Genomic DNA, 18,654 nt, shown 5'->3' on the forward strand with positions numbered 1-18,654 from the left:
ATCTCACACAGTTAACCTTGGCTCACTGAAACTCACACAGTTCATCTTGGCCCATTGACCCAGCCTATCCAGGTCCCTCTGCAGTGCCCTTCTCCCCTCTGGCAGATCAACACTCCCTCCCAACTTGGTGTCATCTGCAAACTTACTGAGGGTGCACTCAATCCCCTCATCAAGATCGTTAATAAAGATGTTGAATAGAAGTGGCTCCAGTACCGAGCCCTGGGGAACAGCACTCGTGACCAGCAGCCAACTGGATTTAACTCCACTGACCACCACTCTTTGGGCCCGGCCATCCAGCCAGTGTTTCACCCAGTGGACCGCGCGCCCATCCAAACCATGGGCAGCCAGCTTCTCTATGAGAATGCTGTGGGGAACAGCATCAAAGACTTTGCTGAATTCCAGGTAAACCACATCGACAGCCTTACCTTCATCCACTAAGCGGCTCACCTTGTCGTGGAATGAAATCAGGTTTGTCAAACAGGATCTATCATTCACGAACCCGCGCTGACTGGACTCGATCCCCTGGCTGACCTTTAATTGATCCGTGATGGCTCCTGAGATTATCCATTCCATAACCTTCCCTGGCACTGAGATGAGACTGACAAGTCTGTAGCTACCATGATCATCTTTCCAGCCCTTTTGGAAGATGGGTGTCACATTTCCAGCCTCCACTCCACTGAGGCATCCCCGGTTAACCAGGGGATGGAGCAGGTCCAAAACCATCTCATCCTGCATTACGCAGGGTAAAAAAAGCTGTGTTTTGCAGCTTTGGGGTAGAAAAATGTACTTTTTGTGGGTCATGATTATTCAGCATTTTGCAAAATAGGCATATTTTGGGGTAACAAGCTGCTGGGTGCTTAATAGGCAAGGATTCCATTTTGGGAAGAATCACGCTGCTTTGGGGTGTGTCACTTATTTTGGGTGCTCATCTGGGGGAAAAGGCACTCATTTTGGGGGAAGAGACCAATTCTGGGGTACTGTTAATCATATTTGGAGAGCATTCCTCATTTTTGGGAAGCAACATTCGGTGGCACAGTGCTTATTTTGGTGTCAGGGCAGCTCCCACTGATTTTGGAGAGGGTCACTCATTTGGAGGCACATTGCATTTCTGGAGAGCAGAGTTCATATTTGGGGATAGTCCCTCATTTTGGGGAAGCATAGTTCATACTGGTGGTAAATCACCCAGTTTCAGAGTTCTTCACAGAGGGCGAATCCTTCTGGGGTTGCATCACTCATCTGTGGATTTGAAGCAATTCACTCATTTTAGGAGAATTTGCCTATTTATGGGTTGCCCATTTTGGTGTTATTCACCCATTCTGGTGCTCCACTTGTCCTTCATCACCCTCACCTCCACTGGAAAGAAGCTGACAATAAAATACAGCTGCAAAACCTCATCTCGTAGCACTTTATAATAAATGACATGAATTAATACTAAATTACAATGAATCCTTTATGAAATTACAGATTACATTCACGCCAGATCAGTATTGAAAAACAGGCTTTGCTGCCCATTGCATCACTTTGTTGCTGCGGCCTGTTTGGCTGTGGCTGCTGTTTCTTCTCAACTCTTCAAGAGCCAAAAGAGGGTCAAAAATGGCAATTCATGCAGCCGACAAAATCCTTCCTTATTACAGAAGAACAAACCCCACACTGCTGGGGAAGAACTGGCAGAAAAAAATCCTTTTTTTTTTTTTTTTTTAAACCCCCACAGAACTGAGAAGATGCCCTGTGTTACCTGGGCTGCTTTTATTCTCACAGTTCAAGGCAGAATTTGCCTTTTTGCTACCACTTGAAGCCCCCAAACACAGTGTTTTTGTACAGCTGCCCCCTAACAGCTCACTTGTGGCACTTGGGGGTGAGAATCCCAATGTTTTCCTGCACAGGTGGATGACACTGGGGAGATACCATCTTTTTGAATTTCCTTCCTCCTGGGCAAATCACTATTCAATTTTCGGAGAAAGGCTGCTATTTTATTCCTATTTGGTACCAAAAAAACCCTGGAAAGGTCTTACTCAGCCTCACATCCAGCCCAACATTGCATCCAGTCTCAGTCCTGAAGTTCAAGGCTGAATATTTTTTCCAGATTTGTTGGGTTTTTAGCACATAAATTAAATAGTTTGGGGACTTTCTCCCTTTTCCTGAAAGTCGCACGTAGAGTCACCAAATGGCCACAGCACTGGGGCCAAAACAGGGGGATGTGAGCAATCCTGTGGGTCAAAAGCATGAAACTTTCCTCCAATCTGATAGGAAGCAGAATTGGGAACTCGGCAATTTTTTCCCACATGCTGATGTTTATATGAATGACCTTTTTTTGTGGAAGCTTCCCCCAAAAATACATCAATCCTGTTTCTGTTGGGGTTTTTTTGCACCAAGAAATCCAAGAGGATGCAACAGCCTATGGTGGCATCTGAGCACGGTGGGGAAAACAGCCTCCCCTATAAATGCTTTCATTACCAAAAATGAAGGGAAAAGGGAGATAACAAGGATAAAACCTGAAAGAAAACCTCAAAAAAATCCGGCCACAATATGTGCCTTGTAAACACGTGTCCTTCACTGCCATGTGCTGATGTGGTGGCCCCGGTGCACCCACAGGCAGATGGGGCATCTGTCAGGGCCTCCACAGTTAGATTTTTTCCTCACCAATTTGTTGTTTTCTTGCTGTTTTTTGCCATTCTGGGAGAGGTCGCTTCTGGCGCCATCCATGATTTGGGGAGCACGCAAGGTGAGCTACTCCAGTGAGTCACTGTGGTCCAAGCCAAGGTTAGCGCCAGGCGCAGTCGGGAGGCCACCGGGCTCTTCCTCCAGCTCCTCTTCCTCCTCTTCCTCCTCCTCCATCTCGTCCTCATCCTCCTCATCGTCGTCCTCCTCAGTGCCATCTAGGGAGTCCTCATGAGCTGCAAGCATGGCCTGCTGCATGGCCATGGTGGCCGTGGCTGATGAGAGGGGCTGCAGGTTGTCCATGGCAAGGGAGCCTGAAATTAAACAGATAAAAACAAGGACTCCCTGTCTAATACTAAAAGGACAGAAAAGTGCATAAACCTACAAGAACACAAATGGTCAGCTGTATTACCCAAAATACTATGCAGGGGGTCCCACCTGCCCCACCCATCTCCCGAGGTCTAAATCTTACATCTAACTGCTGTGTATTTATTAAATAACAGGAAACTAGCCTTTCAGGAAGAAGATGCCCAAAATGGTTTGTCAGAGTTTCTCTTAATCTTCTTTCTTCATCTCTTTTGTTCATAGAAACATAGAATGATTATAGAATCACAGAATGGTTTGAGTTGGGAGGGACCTTAAAAACCTTGAATACCAGCATCAGGTATTATGCATGGCCTTATCCAGGAGGAACAGGAGTCACCAGGACTCTCCTTACCATCAGGATTTGTCCCCGAATTGCCACCTTGCTGCTGAAGGACACCAGCAGCGATGGAGTTGGGCCAGAACCGCTGGGTGGGCCGGTGCTGAGATTTGATTTTCTTGGCTTTAGGGGCTGGGTCTGGGTTGCTGGCATCAAGCATTGGTTGCAGGATGCGCCGGCGGGCATTGATGAACCTTTCCCAGGAAAAAAGCAGCCATTCAATTAAAAATTGTTTAAATTACTATATTAAGTAAACAATAACAATTTAATGAATTGCTTTATTATTTATATATATATATATATAATTACAATAAAACCCTTTCAGAAGTGGTTTCATGGTGCAGAAAACTGTTTTTCTATCCCATTCCCCAAGCCATGCGCCTCTGTTTCATTTGTCTGTGGCATGTTAAGCCATTGCTCTAATTTCTCCGGCTGTTAGTTGCAGGAGGGAAAATACTGGCTGCTATGTTGTGATTGCCAGGAGAGGGCATTGGGACTTCACAAATGAACACTGGATGCATAGAATCAGAATACCCTAAGTTGGAAGTGACCCATAAAGATCATCAAAGTCCAACAATTAACTAAGCACACAGCCACTGTACTGCCTAAAAATGACCCATTACTATTCACCCAATCCCTAAAAACAGACTAAATGAGACAGAATTGTTCAAAATCTATAAAATCTGTGAGGTGACAGCACAGGCCACCAGTGTGCTCACCAGTTATTGACTTGTAAGAGGGTCAGGTTGGTTTGGGCAGCAATTTGCCTCTTCTCATCCTCCGTGGGATAGGGATGCTAGAAGATAGATGGGCAAAATGACATCCATGTATGTAAAGCAGCAGCCCCAATCAGGGGGAAAGAACACTTTTTTTTTCCATCCCTCCCACCCCAGTTTGATGACTTGTTGCACATTTGTAAGGTACCATTGTCTCCCCTGCATCCTTAACTCTTTACAAATGCTTTTCACCTAAGGCTTTACTTCAAGGAAAAGGAGATTTTTTTTTGTTAGTTTTAGCGATTTTCTCTACTGTTTTCTAATAACGGTTGTCAGAAATTCAGGATTTCGGCTTTAAAACCTGCTCCTTTTTTGGCAAAAGCATTCCTTGAAAAACATCAACTTGCCAAGTGCTCCTAGAGGTGGCTTCATGCGGGATTTCCCAGGGATGTCTCACTGTTCCCAGTGCCATTTCCCATAATGCCTTATTCCAGCATTTATGGCATATTATTTCCAGCTAAAAATCTCCCAAGCCCAACAAAATTGCGATCACTGATGCTACTAGGATGCAAACCCCATTATTTATGCTGGTGCTTTCAGGCTAAGAAGATAGGACGTATGGGAAGACTCAGTGCCTTGTGCTATGCATCCTCATCATCCCCGGGCGTCAAAATTTGCCCAACAAAATGGTGTGCAGGAAAATCTGCGAAGTAGCTGTTAGTCCTCCTGCACCAGGAGATTCAGGAAGGGGCTTTGAGAAAACAGTAAGTGCAGAGTAATCCCTGAGTTAAGCAGGAAAAAGGGATTTTTGTTTTAGCTTACTGCCCTTTTTCCAGCCCCAGTGGTGGGCAAGCAGCCTCCTTGCATGAAAATAGCCCAGTTGCATCCTCTGTGAATTACACCTCCACCCACCAACAAACCCAAAAACCGGATCATTTTGTAATTTCACACTTTGGACAATTCCTGCTGCACCCACAGGGGCAGCTGTTGCACCCAGCCCACTGACTGCTGGAAAAGGGTACATTGGAGCCGTTAACTGTACAGAGCCCTTCTTTACACATCTGCAAACGTGGATGGAAGTCAGACATTTGGCTTATTTCCCCCTCTGGTTTTGTTTGCTAAACATCAAGATCATAATTTCGCCACCAGCAGTGAAAACATGCCTCAACTGCTCCTAAAATGAAAGCAAAGCCACTTTGTGCCTCCAAATACCCCAAACTAAGACAAACCACCACTTCAGTTTGTTCATTTTGAAGGTTTTGAGGACATTTTTCTTTCCAACTTCCAAAGCAGCCTTTTTTCCCTTGTGCAGCCCCCTGAAGTGTGCTCTGCAGGGTGCATGGTCATGCAGGGTGTGCTCACCATGAGGTGCTGGAAGAGCCAGGAACGCATGATGTTGGTGGCGTGTTTGGGCAGAACGCCCCGCTTGTTCTTGGACTTCTTGTCTTCGCCATCAAGGAGTGAGGTGAGATCCAGGTTCACCTGCCAGGGAGAGAATCAGCTCAAAAGGGTGATCAGCAACCCAAAAAAAACAAACAAAAATGAACTCAAAATGGGAGTAGCGGAGTGGAAAAAACAGACTGTGGTGAGAACCTCCCAAATCCCACCATTTTCCCAAAATCTGCATTAAATTTCCATTTCTCCACCAGAATCTGTTTAGTATCTTCATTTAGTATCTTCATTTTTGCACCCAGTTTTGCAAAGGGCAATTGGCTTTTCCCAACTGCAGTGGCACCAGTGAGGACAACGCCATGCCCACTTTCAACATGCAATTAAGGAGGATAATTTACCACAATAAAAATACCATAACAAAACAGAGACAGCTATTTTTTACAGCCTGAGGTTAAAACTCTGTGATTCGTTAACTCCTTGTTCCTCACTCTGCTTATTCCAATTAATAGAGGAGAAACGTTGTGGGAAAATGCGCTGCTTTTTAGAAAAAAAAACAAAAATAAATACACTGGGATGCTGCAAGAGAAGCTTTAATGATGTCGTGGGAAAAGAACTGAAACCTCAGTTAAAAAGATTTTTTTTCCCAGCTCTTCATCAAAACACTTCTCCTGGATGAATTAAACATCAGCCTGGCAGGTCCCACCGCTCCCCTGAGCTCCAGATGAATAAATCACGCTGGCGGCGCGGGAAGAGCATCCGGAGGTGCTTGTCCAGGCTGCTCTCCCTGCCCTGATATTCCCCGCGCGTCTGTTTCTTGCACCTCAGAGGGCTTTGCTGCAAGAAAAAGGACTCAGAGGACTTTGCTTGCAAGCTGCAAGCTGGTGACGGAGAGATATTAAAGAGGGAAAGGAGGAAAGAAGCCTTGAAGGCATTAAAGCCTGCTGCGGAGGTGTCTCCTCCTTCCAAAATATCCTTTTTTTCCACATGCATTTATGACTGATAGCGTTAGGAGGCTCCTGCCATTAAAAATGTGCATGGGGGAATTGAGGCTGATCTGCCCCCAGGGAGCAGCGTGGCAGACAGTGATATGTTTTGCCCAAATTCCTGAGGAATGACAGCGTTTGTAAGAGACTGTGGATGATGCAGGCTGCATGCAAACAGGGATGGCAAGTTATCCTTACAAAGCAATTTCTACCCTAAATCACTGTCTTGCTGCAAAAACGCAGAGAAACCCAGCATGGCTAATCAGAAGAGGAATGAAAATAGAACAGATGCCTCAAAGCCACCCCAAATTCATGAGGTTGTGATAACAAAGGGAAAAAAGGAGCACTTCCATATGGGATGGATGATGCTTGTGGTCCCCAGAAGATAAATGATACTGAGGTGTTTTGGTGCAGATCTTTTACCCTACAAAAATAAACCTGAGACTGCAACTTCCCTGGAACTTGGCGAAGAAAGGCAGAGAGACCTTGTGAAATCTGACAGCAGAGCAAGCAACCACACAAAGTTTAACAAGAGAATCATACAATCAAGGCCGGAGAAGACCTCCAAGATCCCCAGCCCCAATCCGCCCCCATGATGCCCACTGACCCCGCAGCTCCAGAACACCTCCAGGACTGGGACCCCACCACTCCCTGGGCAGCCTGTGCCAGTGCAGCACCACTTCCAGAGAAGAAATGTTTCCCAGTATCCAATCTGACCGTCCCCTGGCACAAGGTGAGGCCACCACCTCTCATCCTTAAATGCTAGAAATGCCAGATTCTGCGTGTAGGATGGGGCAGCCCTGGATCTACGCCCAGAGGCTTGGACACCACTCTCAGACACATGTTTTGTGTTTGGGTGGTGCTGTGTGCAGCCAGGGGTTGGGCCTGGTGCCCCCTATGAGTCCCTTCCAGCTCAAGATGCTCTGTGGCTCTAGGATTTACCTGGGCATTGGGGATCTGCAGGGCACCAGGGGCGATGGCTTGGGCAAGGACCTGGCCCTGAGATGTCACCATCGTCACGGGCTGGTACAGGGCTCCACCTGCGGAAGACAGGGCTCGTGGGGGTGCTGCATGCAGAGGGCAGACTCCCCCCAGCCTCCCTGCTGACCCTACCTGGCACAGCGGGCGATCCAGCCCCGCTGCCCATGGCCAGGTTGCCTGAGGGCAGCGCAGCTGCAGGCACCACGATGCCCGGGGGGGGGTTGGAGGCGGCCGGGAGCGCCGCAGGTGAGCTCTGCAGCATCTCCTGCAAGAGAAAGAAGAAAAGAAGATTTCAAAGCATTTTGTCACATGCAATAAGAGCTTTGTTTTCCCCTCCTTCTGTCACAGCTGGAAATAAATATGGAAAAGCAAGGAATTATGCTTTGCAAAGCTCCCACTTGTGTCGAAGCAACTTCACCTCTTTGTGCAGCCACTATTTTCAATAAGTGAAAAAAATACCACGTAGATGACAAGAAGGAAATAATTATATTGTTTTCCTATCTACACATTTCTTTATTTTTTTCTTTTGTCTGGAACTTGATGAAGCAGCTTCACCTCAAATGGAAAACACCATAAACTGCTCTGAAAAAAATAACCCCCCCCCCACCCCCCCAAAAAAGCACGTGAACAGCACAGATCTCCAATAAGAGCAGCAGAAAATAACCACTATTAGTTTCTCCATGCCAGAATAATTAATTAAAAAAAAAAAAAGTGACACAGCTCCATTTGACATAATTCCTTGCAGCTTTAAAGTTAACTTCTTGCAAAAATGGAAATTTCTTCCCCAAGTGCTGTAATATTACCATCAGCCTTTCACCCAAGAGCTGCAAATGGAAAAAAGCACAAATAGGTTATGTGATTATTTAGCACAATACTTTGGGAAGTGCGTCACAATGGGAGGATACGGAGAACTCAGGCCAAGCACGACAGCCTCCATGATGTGCAAGACTTTTGAGTGTCATGCCAAGAGCATTTAGAAAACTATCCTTCCAAAATAAGGTATGAATATCTGAAATATGCCCACTGTAACTGAGATAAAGCTGCATTCACATTGTGCAGTAAAAGGAGGATCTTTTTCTCCCTCTTCCACCTATTTTCCCATTCTGTCTCACTTCTCCATTGTCCTGTTCCTCAGCTGCTGAACAAAATACCAACAAAAGGCATTTTCCACCTTACTTGAACTTACTTCATTTTTACACATTTCATCAGCAAACCTATTTCTTGGTCTAAGAACAGAGGATTTATCTGGAGAACTGATGTATAGTGACACCAGAAACACAAGCAGGGCTGGGTCAGAAAAAGCCATCACCCCTCTTATTCTAAAAATAAAGCAATGGGGATGATAATTTGAATGCCCAGATCAACTAATTGGACATCAAGTGATTATGTGGGTGCACTGTTCACCAGGAGACATGCAAAACTCTTTTCCTGACTCATTATTCTGCAGTTCCTCAAAAAACGAGAATCCTGAAGACTGTTTTTGGAAGTGCAGTGGGAAGAAATAATTCAGAATATCTGAAAGTGCAGCAACACTGCGAAACCAGAGGTATCCAATGGAAATGGAGGCTCTGCCTTAAAATAGTTATAGACATCTCCAAGAAGATCTAAAATATGTTTTTAGCATACTAATTGCAAATGCCAGCCAAATTACATTGCCATGATGATTTTAGAAATGTTTTACATTCCAGGACTGCAGTTGGAAAGTTTCTGGCAATTTTTACACTTGAGCATAGAAAAAAATGCATCACTAGGTGTCTCTACAGATCCATCACAGCACCAAAATTCTGCAGCTCTATGGCAAAACATGGTTTCTCCAAATTAAAAATCACTTTAATGAGGAAATGGACCTGGTATATATGGCATTGTACAAAAAAACACCCCTTTCTCACAATAACACTAAAATGCAGTGCTATTTGTGCTGATGTCCTTTCACTTTGTTTTATGATGCAGTGATTTAATTCTGAGTGGCACACACGTTATAAAGCTTCCATCCCCTTCTAATTTTTTGAAAATTTTCTGTGCTTGTGTGAACTGGGAAAAATCTGGGTTAGCTGCAGAAAAAAAGAAACGTATGAGTCTGTTGAGAACGAGCTGGCCAAACTCAACATGTAGAGGCACAGCTGGATGAATGGGGGATGAAAACCTGTTGGCTTTACATAACAGAAATCAATACAGTGGCGATTATCCCATTTCGTCAGTTCCACTTGTTGCTTCCTCAGTTTCAGCTCTCATTCTTGTTATGACATAGCCATACATTTTTAAGCAGGCAGTTGAGTGGTCAAAAAAAATTTGCCCGAGCCAGAAACAGATTGCTTTCATAACTAACCTGGTACATCTCCTCTCAAAATGATTGATCCCATACCTTGGAAAAAAAAACAAGAACAAACCACCCCCCCCCACAACCCTGTTTGCTAAGAAACCTTGTAGATCAATAATTGATTAATTGCATTTCTATTATTTACATTATTTTTGAATTTCTGTAGTAAAGGCTGCTTAGGTGTTACACCTATATTTGGTGTGAGATTAATAGCACAATAATTAGCAAGATCATCCCACTTGCCATCTTTTGAACACGAGTCTCACAGTTCTTCAGTTATCTGAAGCATCCCCAGCTCTATAAGGCTTCTTTGATGAACAAAAAGTGTTTCCACTGTTGTTTTTCTAAGCTTTATCCATGCAAATTCAAGTACACTCAATGAGCTGAAGCAGTCTGGCACTTGACATTGCTGAGTTGGGTAATTAGAAAAAAATTTGCCCTTACGCCAGCACCGCTATGTCAACCACATCCAGTGCCCAAGGAGATGGTGGCTCCTTCTGAGCTGTCACCATGAATAGTTGAGCTCCTGTTGCCTGCTGCAAACCCTCCTGTCCCTGAGCCAGTGTGACAATCCTGCAGTGCAATTCCCCTCCAATTGGGTCTCACCCTTTTATTTAGCAACAATCTCCAAAGCCTCACTTGAATTCTCAACGTTCCTGTCCTGCCTGGAAGGAAAACGGGGGCAGATCCAGGATTTCAGGAATCCGAGGAGCTCAGCCCCTTCTCCAGCACTGGCCCGATTATTTTCCAATTTTGTGCTAATTTTCTGATACGATCCCCACCTCTTTGTGAGATGCTAAATCCTCATTACTTCTCCTGACTGATGCATTCTAATTAGATCAACACTTAAAAAAAAAAAGAGAGGGAAAAAAAAAATCACAATAGCCACAGGACGGCTTTCCATCTCATTAACTCCCTCACTTATTATTTTCATGAAAATTACTGATAAAAACGTGCACCTCCATTTGCTGGGACCAGGAGCTTCGTCGGCTCATATCTAACATCTCTCTCATCACCCGGGATGCGAGCTGTTGCCGTGGCAACGCACAATAATAGAAACTAATAAATTACAAACGAGATGCTCGTTGAGCAATTATTGTTCTCTTTTATGCAAGTGTCTCGCTAATTTTGATCATAAGGAATGCTTCCATAAAGTAGTGAAGGGATAATAAGTCCATTTCTAGAGATTATTAGAAAATAGAGAGAAGCTGGGTTTTTTTTTTGGTTTTTTTTTTGTTTTTTTAAGATCAATGATTAAGTGCTTTGGTGCTTTCAGGAAACCCAAATAAGAAATACAACTTTTTCCATGTTTTCCCTCCTTGTGCTGGGGAAAGAAGGCAGCCCCATGTGTAACGCCAGGAGTTTTGAACTGCGCAGCACTTGGAGCTAAGCAGCTACAAATGATGTCTTTTTTCTCCTTTCCACCACCTTGAAAACACCCTGAAACACCATAAAGAGCTCCTGGCATCTACCCCCCATCAGGGAATAGTGCCAAGAGGTGCTTGGTGAACCTCTGACTAATGGTGTGTTGGCTGCAGTTATTTCAGGGAGGACTGTGCAACCGCAAGTTTCATTTTCCCACTGAAAAAAGCCAAGCAGCACATTATCACAGAAATACATCCCTGATTTTTCTTCCAGACACTAAGGAGAAATCCCCTGTTTTTCTCCAAAAAGACACCAAGGTGCAACTCAATGCCAAAATATGAACAGAAATGGCTGAACTTTCTGGATATCTGTAGTACTTAAGGCACCAAATGTTACCTTCTACAGGCGAGAATTTGGAGTACAGAAAAATAAATGAAGGTGTTAAGTTTGGTCATGCTGGTGGTGGATTGCAGGATGTGCTGGAGCAGAGCAACCAAAAAGGGGCATTTGAAATCTGTTGTCCTGCCTTGAAATCTGTTGTCCTGCCTTGAAATGAAGATGACAAAGTGGGACTGTAACACAATAGAAAGCATAGCAGGGACAGCAAGGCCCTAGGCTACAATGAGGATACGCTCAAACACAACAGCTGTGGGCACAAAAATAAAAGAAAGAAGTTGTTTACCTTCAGAAAGCCTCAGGTATGCAAGCTTCTCCAGCAAAATCACCTCACCTCCACTGCCAATCCTTAAATGAGGGCTGGGAAGGGGTGGATCCTGGCCCTTCCATCACTCAGCACATTGCATATACCTGAGCTGCCCCAGGCTGGCCCTGCCTTCCTGCCAGGTGCTCAATCACTGCTTTAAGCCATGACACAGAACTTCTACTACGGGGACAAATAGTATTTTTTTATGAAACACTTGTAACTATTTCGGGAAAAAAAAAATCCCACCATTTTGCTTCATATGTGCAAGATACAACTCTTTTTTTCATGTTTTCCTCAATTTGGGATGGATTTCATTGAATTTCCCAGAGACCACAAGATTTGCAGAACCATTCCTCAACCTTGCGTGCCTTGCACGCTGGCCAAAGTGCAAGGATGGTGATGCAAGGATGCAAAGTGCAAAGTGTTAAGGTGTTACCTGAGGGTGGAGGCTGATGGAGGAAGGGTTGGGGGAGTAGGGGCCCCCCAGGTCGTTCCTGAGTAGGTTGTCACTGTGCATCTTGGTTTTGAGGCAGGTGATGTAGCGGTTGCAAAAGTCTTTGCACAATTCGTTGACCTTCTCCAGCTCCAGGAGGTGGATGCGCAGCACCTGGATTGCCTTCACCATCTGCACGCATCAAAAGCAGAGTCAAAAGCATTACCATTCTCAGCAAACCAAAGAAAGAAAGAGAAAGCCCCTAGAATCGATATTCTCACCCCAGATCCACCCAGAGCCCATCCCTCTGCTCCCCTGCCTTTCTTCTCCCTCTGCAGCTGTGCTATCTCTGCGATCCCAAGAGGTGAAATTCACAAAAATTACTGTCGCTTTCATGGGAATTTCTCCCAGAAAATTCCGAGGCAAAGCCCTGATGTAGCAACGTGTTTGGTTATTCTCCAGAGACCACTTTCTCTAACAAGATTATGGGGCTGCAGCACTGCCGTAAGCTGTTGCTGGTGCAAAGCCTGGGCCTCATTAAAACGTACCCCATAAATGTTAAAAAATTTACACATGAAACATTCCTCTTGCCGAGCTGAAACCTTAAGTTTTACAGCCGCTGTTTGAAATCTTGCATAATATATAAAATTTCAGCTATTCACTCCGGGGCAATAAATCCAGTTTTATGTAACAAAGAGTCTTTGCATTTCAAAGGGTGTTTTTAACTTGCAAATTTTAGTGGTCATCTTTACAAACTGTGAGATGTCGAGGTTGGGAAACATCCCGAAAAATCCAAGGCCAAACTCAGGTGGAGGCTCCAAAACGGAGAAAGCAAATTTTCAGTCAGCAGACAGCAGGAACAATGGGGCACGGATGGAAAACTTCCCTTTTTAATGCTTTTTTTCTGCATATTTTCCTTCCTCTGCGCTTGGCACGGGTGAAGCGCAAGGTGGAGGCGTCGCGCCCCAGCTCTCCGCATCCTCCAGGGGCTCACGGCCATGAAAGTCAATATTCAAGGGCAAAGGCAAGAGGACCTGACACATATATGTATAAAAAATAAATCTCTCAATTATCTCAGCTCATTTGCTTAGGGTCTCATTTTATGTCCCTGCTCCGCTGCGCCGTATATCTGTCCGGATAAAGAGTTACAGTCCGTCGGCGTACGTGCGCGGGGTTGTAAAAAATACAGATGCTGAATTAATTGACTGTGTGGCACTCGGCAGCTGATTGAGTTGATAATGGTGAGATCTGACCTTTTTCTAATTTCTAATTACGTGCATCTCGGCAGCGAGGAATACATGACTCTTATTCTAATGATAGCTAATGCCGCTGGCCTTTTCATCCCCACTTCGCCATTGTTGATTTCCAAGGAATCAATGGTGTTAAAAAAATGCAAAAAAGAAAAAAAAAAACAACCAAAAAAAAAGGAGAATGAAAACAGATTTTGGATTGGAAACATCTGATGCACATTCAGCCCTTAAATCTGCACTGAAACGATCCTGAACACCACTTTTTTGGTCATTCATCCCAGAGCAGATTTGTTTCTTGTCTACAAGACGTTGCAAAACAGGCTTAGTAATCTGCAAACAGTTTTGCACATCCTGTAATTTTTTGGGTGGTTTTCCACAGACTTCCAAGCCAGTCTTGAATTGAGGATCTCACCAAACTCTCCTCCAAATGCTGAAATGAAGTCCAAAAGATGCAGCATTTTTATCTTGTAATTATTTCTTGCTTTTTAGGAAAGTTCTTTCTGCACTTGGATGAGCATTGCTTGACTTTTTTCTCCTCCTGCCAGGTCGTCAGACAAACTCACTGCCTGCAAATTGCCTGATTTTGTTGCTTTCCTGGGATGGAAATCCCTCTGCAGAGAATCTCAGAGGCCACACCATTCCCCGGGGAAGAACTTTTGCTCTTTGCATCATCTCAGGCATGTGAAATTTCCTCTTTCAACCTTAAAATCTCCTTGTGAGGCAGTGAGTGCACCAGGATGGGGCCAAGGACATGGTCACCCACATACCTCTCACAGAGATCATGTGTGGAGGTTCCTGGAAATAATAATGGGATTTGGAGATATTCCATGAAGTCCCTGCAAGATAAAAAGCTCCATCCCAAGCAGTCCTTGCACGCAATGGCTACAAGAAAATTTACAGTGGAGAAGGCACTATAAAGAGCTCAAAGTGGCCCAAACCACTGACAAGCATTTCCTCTTCTGGAAAAGGCCTTTACTTTGCCATGTCTGTTGGACAAGAGCTGCCCATCATGAATGAGCTGAGACGGTGCCAGCAGAAAGTGGATGGGACTGCACTCATACTGAAAAACAGAGATTATAAGTTACGGGTCACAAACTGTTCACCAAGCTTGGCTGATTCCCAGACATGTGTTGACTCTGCAGTGCATGTGTGAGAAAATCAGGCAAAACTTGGGCTGGAGTTTGTTCTTGCTGGAGATGATCTCACAGAAAGTCCTGGAGAAAAAAAATCTTGCAGGGTCCGTGCAGAACACTGTTAAGGTGCCCAATATCATAAACACTGCCCCAACATCTTGTCAAGTTGGTAGACTCCCATAACACATTCCTCATCCTCTATTCCAGCCCCAGCCCACAGAGGCCCTACACGAAGCCCCAGCACACTCTACCAGGTTGTCCAGCTCAGGGTCATCACTGAAGAAAGGTTTGTGCTCCTGCTCCTGCTGGTGGACAAAGTTCTCAATGTCGACGTCGAAGCTGGCTGAGGTGATGCACTCGGAGCCCTGGGTTGCCTGCTCACACTTCTCAAAGAGCAGCGTAAGCAGTGGGAACAGCGGGTGCCTGTGAACAACAGAGCAGGCAACCCCATAAATCCAGCTGTTTTCGTTCTTTCATCTGTTCCTATCCTAAACCATCTATCCATTCCCTCCCAGCTTGCTACAGCCTGGTGATGAAAACCTCATGCCAGTGTTGAATGTGCTTTCTCTAGGTCAGGTAAGAAACAAAGTTTTAGAATTGCTGAATGCACCATTTCCCCTCTAGAAGTGGCGTGTCTCAACATCATGACACTTTCCAGCATTGCACCAGTGCTGCCTGTTTCAGAATGGTTCTGCACTGGACAAAAACGTTCGGCTTCAAGGAGGTTGCCTTGGCACTGGAATTGACATCTGCACTGGGATCCAAGCCAAGAGGCTCCCAAAAATGTCGGTCAGCTGGGGATGATGGATGGGGCGGGCATGCATTTCTACATCCTTTTATACCAAGCATCCGACTTGCTTTTGCTTTATGGGTTGCTACTGCATCCCGATGGCTCTTTGTGACTACTTTGAGCACATCTGTGTTCAAGATGAGGTAGAAGGTGGGCCAAACCTCACTTTCTTTTTAATACGAGATTTCCCTTTGAGGACAGGCTTGCCTTTCTTGCCTTTCTTTTTGGAAATCCATCAGTGGGATTCCAATTGGGATTCCTTTTAATAGTTATTCTAAATCAACACAATATAAAATATACATATACATGTTAGTGCAAAGCACACGGAAATGAAGGACACAAAGGTCATGAGATAGCACAGGGAGCTTCTCTGGCTGTGCAACTTTAAAAATATAAAACTATTAAAAATAGAAAACATAAAAAATATAAAGCTATTAAACTCTGAGGGGAGAAATGCAAAATGCTGCCATGGGATTGCTTTGCCATCCCCACAGCAATGGCACCCCAGTTATCTCAGTATAACAGGATTTGCTGCACCCCCTTCAGATAAGTACTCTTATAAACAGGTATACAGCAATTTTGGGGGAAAAAAAAGCAATTTTAGCCCAAAGGAGGAATGATAATGGCTCGCTCCAGGCTTCCTGTGGGTCTCTTCCAAGCCAGAGTCAGGGGAAGGGGTTAAACCCCTGGGATAAGTCTTCATTTGCAGCCACTAATACTGCAGCATATTATGGTCTAATCTGGCCTGATCCCAGTTTAATGCAAGATTTGCCAGGGCTGGAGCAGTCTGCGGGGGCTGGGGGAATCATTCCATAATTTCAGCCGCCCTGCCGGGGCTCAGCCGAGGGATATGAACGGCAAATTCCAAGCAGCAGCATGAATTATTGGCCTTATGAACCCACGGCTCGCAGCAGATGCCATTTCGAAAACCAGCTAGGAAGAAAAGGCACGAACCAACCTGGTACGAAGGAACAAAATTACCCCAGGGGTTGGGGTTGTTATAGGGGGGAGATGCATTTTGTAGCCTCTTTGCTTTGAAGGGGTGTTGGTGCCAACAGGGATTAAAGCCACCACTGACTTCACTGCGCTTCGCTGTGCTCATAACTGACCTTCAGGAATTGCCTGTGGGATGGGGAGGCAGTGTGGGTAGCTTTTATTTGGAAGGAAAATAAACCAAAATAAATGATACGATAATAAAATATAAAAATGTAATATATATATATATAAATATTTCGAACAACAACAAAAAAATCATAATTAAATAAAACTAAAGGTGGACATGAAAAACCCCTAAGCTAAGGAAAATCACCAAAGCCCTTTTCAAGCATGGTGTTCAGGAGCAGTGAAATTAGGGTTTCTGCCATGAGCTGGGTGCTGAATTGTTGCAACTGTTTGTTGGTTTATTTTCCTTTTGCATGCAAAAATTACACAGATTTCTCCACTTTCAGCTTTTCGATGGCTGCTAAACACAGGAGAATGGGACAGGCACCACAGGGTTCTGGCACAGGGGATCTGGATGCCGCCCTCGATGTGAAATATGGGATGGGCATCCAGGATGCACGAGGTCCAGGAGGATTTCCCCCATCACAGATCTCACAAAGGCAGAGAATCACCCCCACAGCACCAAGAAGAGTTTTGGGATGGAAAAATTTGCTTTGGCAACATCTGCTTTTGCAAAAATCTGTGGTTTTGGGGCAATCCTCTGAATCTGGAGCGTGCACAGGTCAGCCTTTCCACCCCATTTGCCACCGCTCCAAATAAGCAGGAGAAGCCGCTCGTGCAGCGGTGGCACCGAACAAATAAAGGGCTGAACCTGACATTTTCCTGCAGGAGAGGTCGTTGGCAGCCGCTAATAAAAAGGATTTGACACGGGCTAATAAAGAGAAATGAATCCCTCTAATGGCCTCATTTCGCACATTCAGCAGGGTGCTGCTGCAGGCTGGCAGTGCGGGCACAGGGAGGGCAGCGCGGCACAACGCTCGCTGCTGCTCTCTTTTCCAGCCCCAAAATGCATTTTTTTTCTCCAAAAGCAGGTTGGCAAAGAGACACAGACTTTTCCCACTAGGAAATCCAGAGCACAGAGAGCGCAGGAGTGGTTCTGAGTGCATGACAGCCCAAAATCTGAAGTGATGCTGCTGGGCTAGTCCCCAGAATGATGCTCGGTCGTATAGCAAAGAGCAAGTAGATTCCTTTCCTTTTTTTTTTCCTATTTTTTAATGGAGGATAGAACTCCCTCTAGAGCATAAGATCCAGTGGTGACTTTGTGGTCATTTGCCCATCGCCTTCTATCTTTCTTGTTGCATTTTTCTGGCAATATCCCTTCAGGTTGATCAACCAATGCACAGAGCCAATGCCTTCTGCCTTTGAAAATTAACAAAAATCCATTGCTGACAGTGGAGGATGCAGCACGGGGTGGCACACAGCCAGCTGCTGAAAGTACATTTGATATCAAATGACGTATATTTATCCTACATGAAATGATGCATATTCAGATTTCACATGGGACTGGAACCCTATAGGCCAATATGCCACAAAAAAACTACTTCTATGCATTTTTATAAATGCATGGCATCTCCAAACCACAGCCATGACTGTTAGCTGGGGTTATTCCTTAATATTAAGCCTTAATCCTAATTATATGACAGTATCATAGATCAGAATCATAGAATGGCTTGGATTGAAAAGGATCTCAACGATCATCCAGTTCCAACCCCCAACATCACTGCTATATCATACTGCATACATTATGGTATTATCATTAATTACATATCACTTATATAATTACATTATTTGCATAATCATTATATTACTTATTACAACACTTTATACATTATAATATGATGTATTATTGTACCCACAGCTAAAAATAAGGGGGCAGGAGGGGTCCAGCCACTGCCGCTTGCGTACCACATGGATGCACAAACTGCACGTTCCGGGTTCATGGCTGTTTTTGCTCCTCCTGAGTGCATTTTCTGCCTCAAGTGACAGTTTTACAAAAAGAAAAAAGATGAATTTGGATTTTGTGGTGTTTCTGGAGGGGTGTGGTGCTGCTGGCCATGGTGCTAGGTTGGCCAAGGAGCTCCGTCATCCTGCATTATCACTGCTAAAAAGGAGCTAAATGCAAACCCACCCATTCCCAGGCATTAACGAATGCATTTGAATGTTAGTGGGTTAACAATGCATTACCGTGATTAACGTATCGGTGCGTTGCTGCATTCATCAATGCATTA

General features: G+C 44.7%; 1 protein-coding gene across 6 annotated transcripts in view; it reads right to left on the reverse strand.

The window, feature by feature from the left end:
- Positions 1–18,654, reverse strand: part of PKNOX2 (PBX/knotted 1 homeobox 2) — a 143,084-nt gene that overhangs the window by 75,683 nt on the left and 48,747 nt on the right. For all 6 annotated transcript variants that reach the window (XM_048968331.1, XM_048968329.1, XM_048968328.1 and 3 more), the window contains 8 exons: positions 14,886–15,057; positions 12,255–12,443; positions 7,566–7,698; positions 7,395–7,492; positions 5,440–5,559; positions 4,081–4,157; positions 3,377–3,555; positions 448–2,972 (listed from right to left, as the gene is read on the reverse strand). In XM_048968331.1, the coding sequence (XP_048824288.1) occupies positions 2,728–2,972; positions 3,377–3,555; positions 4,081–4,157; positions 5,440–5,559; positions 7,395–7,492; positions 7,566–7,698; positions 12,255–12,443; positions 14,886–15,057 (1,213 nt within the window). In that variant the 3' untranslated portion in view covers positions 448–2,727. The remainder of the gene's footprint in view (positions 1–447; positions 2,973–3,376; positions 3,556–4,080; positions 4,158–5,439; positions 5,560–7,394; positions 7,493–7,565; positions 7,699–12,254; positions 12,444–14,885; positions 15,058–18,654) is intronic.

The sequence above is a fragment of the Lagopus muta genome, chromosome 22 (assembly GCF_023343835.1).
Source record: "Lagopus muta isolate bLagMut1 chromosome 22, bLagMut1 primary, whole genome shotgun sequence".
Classification (NCBI taxonomy): Eukaryota; Metazoa; Chordata; class Aves; order Galliformes; family Phasianidae; genus Lagopus; species Lagopus muta.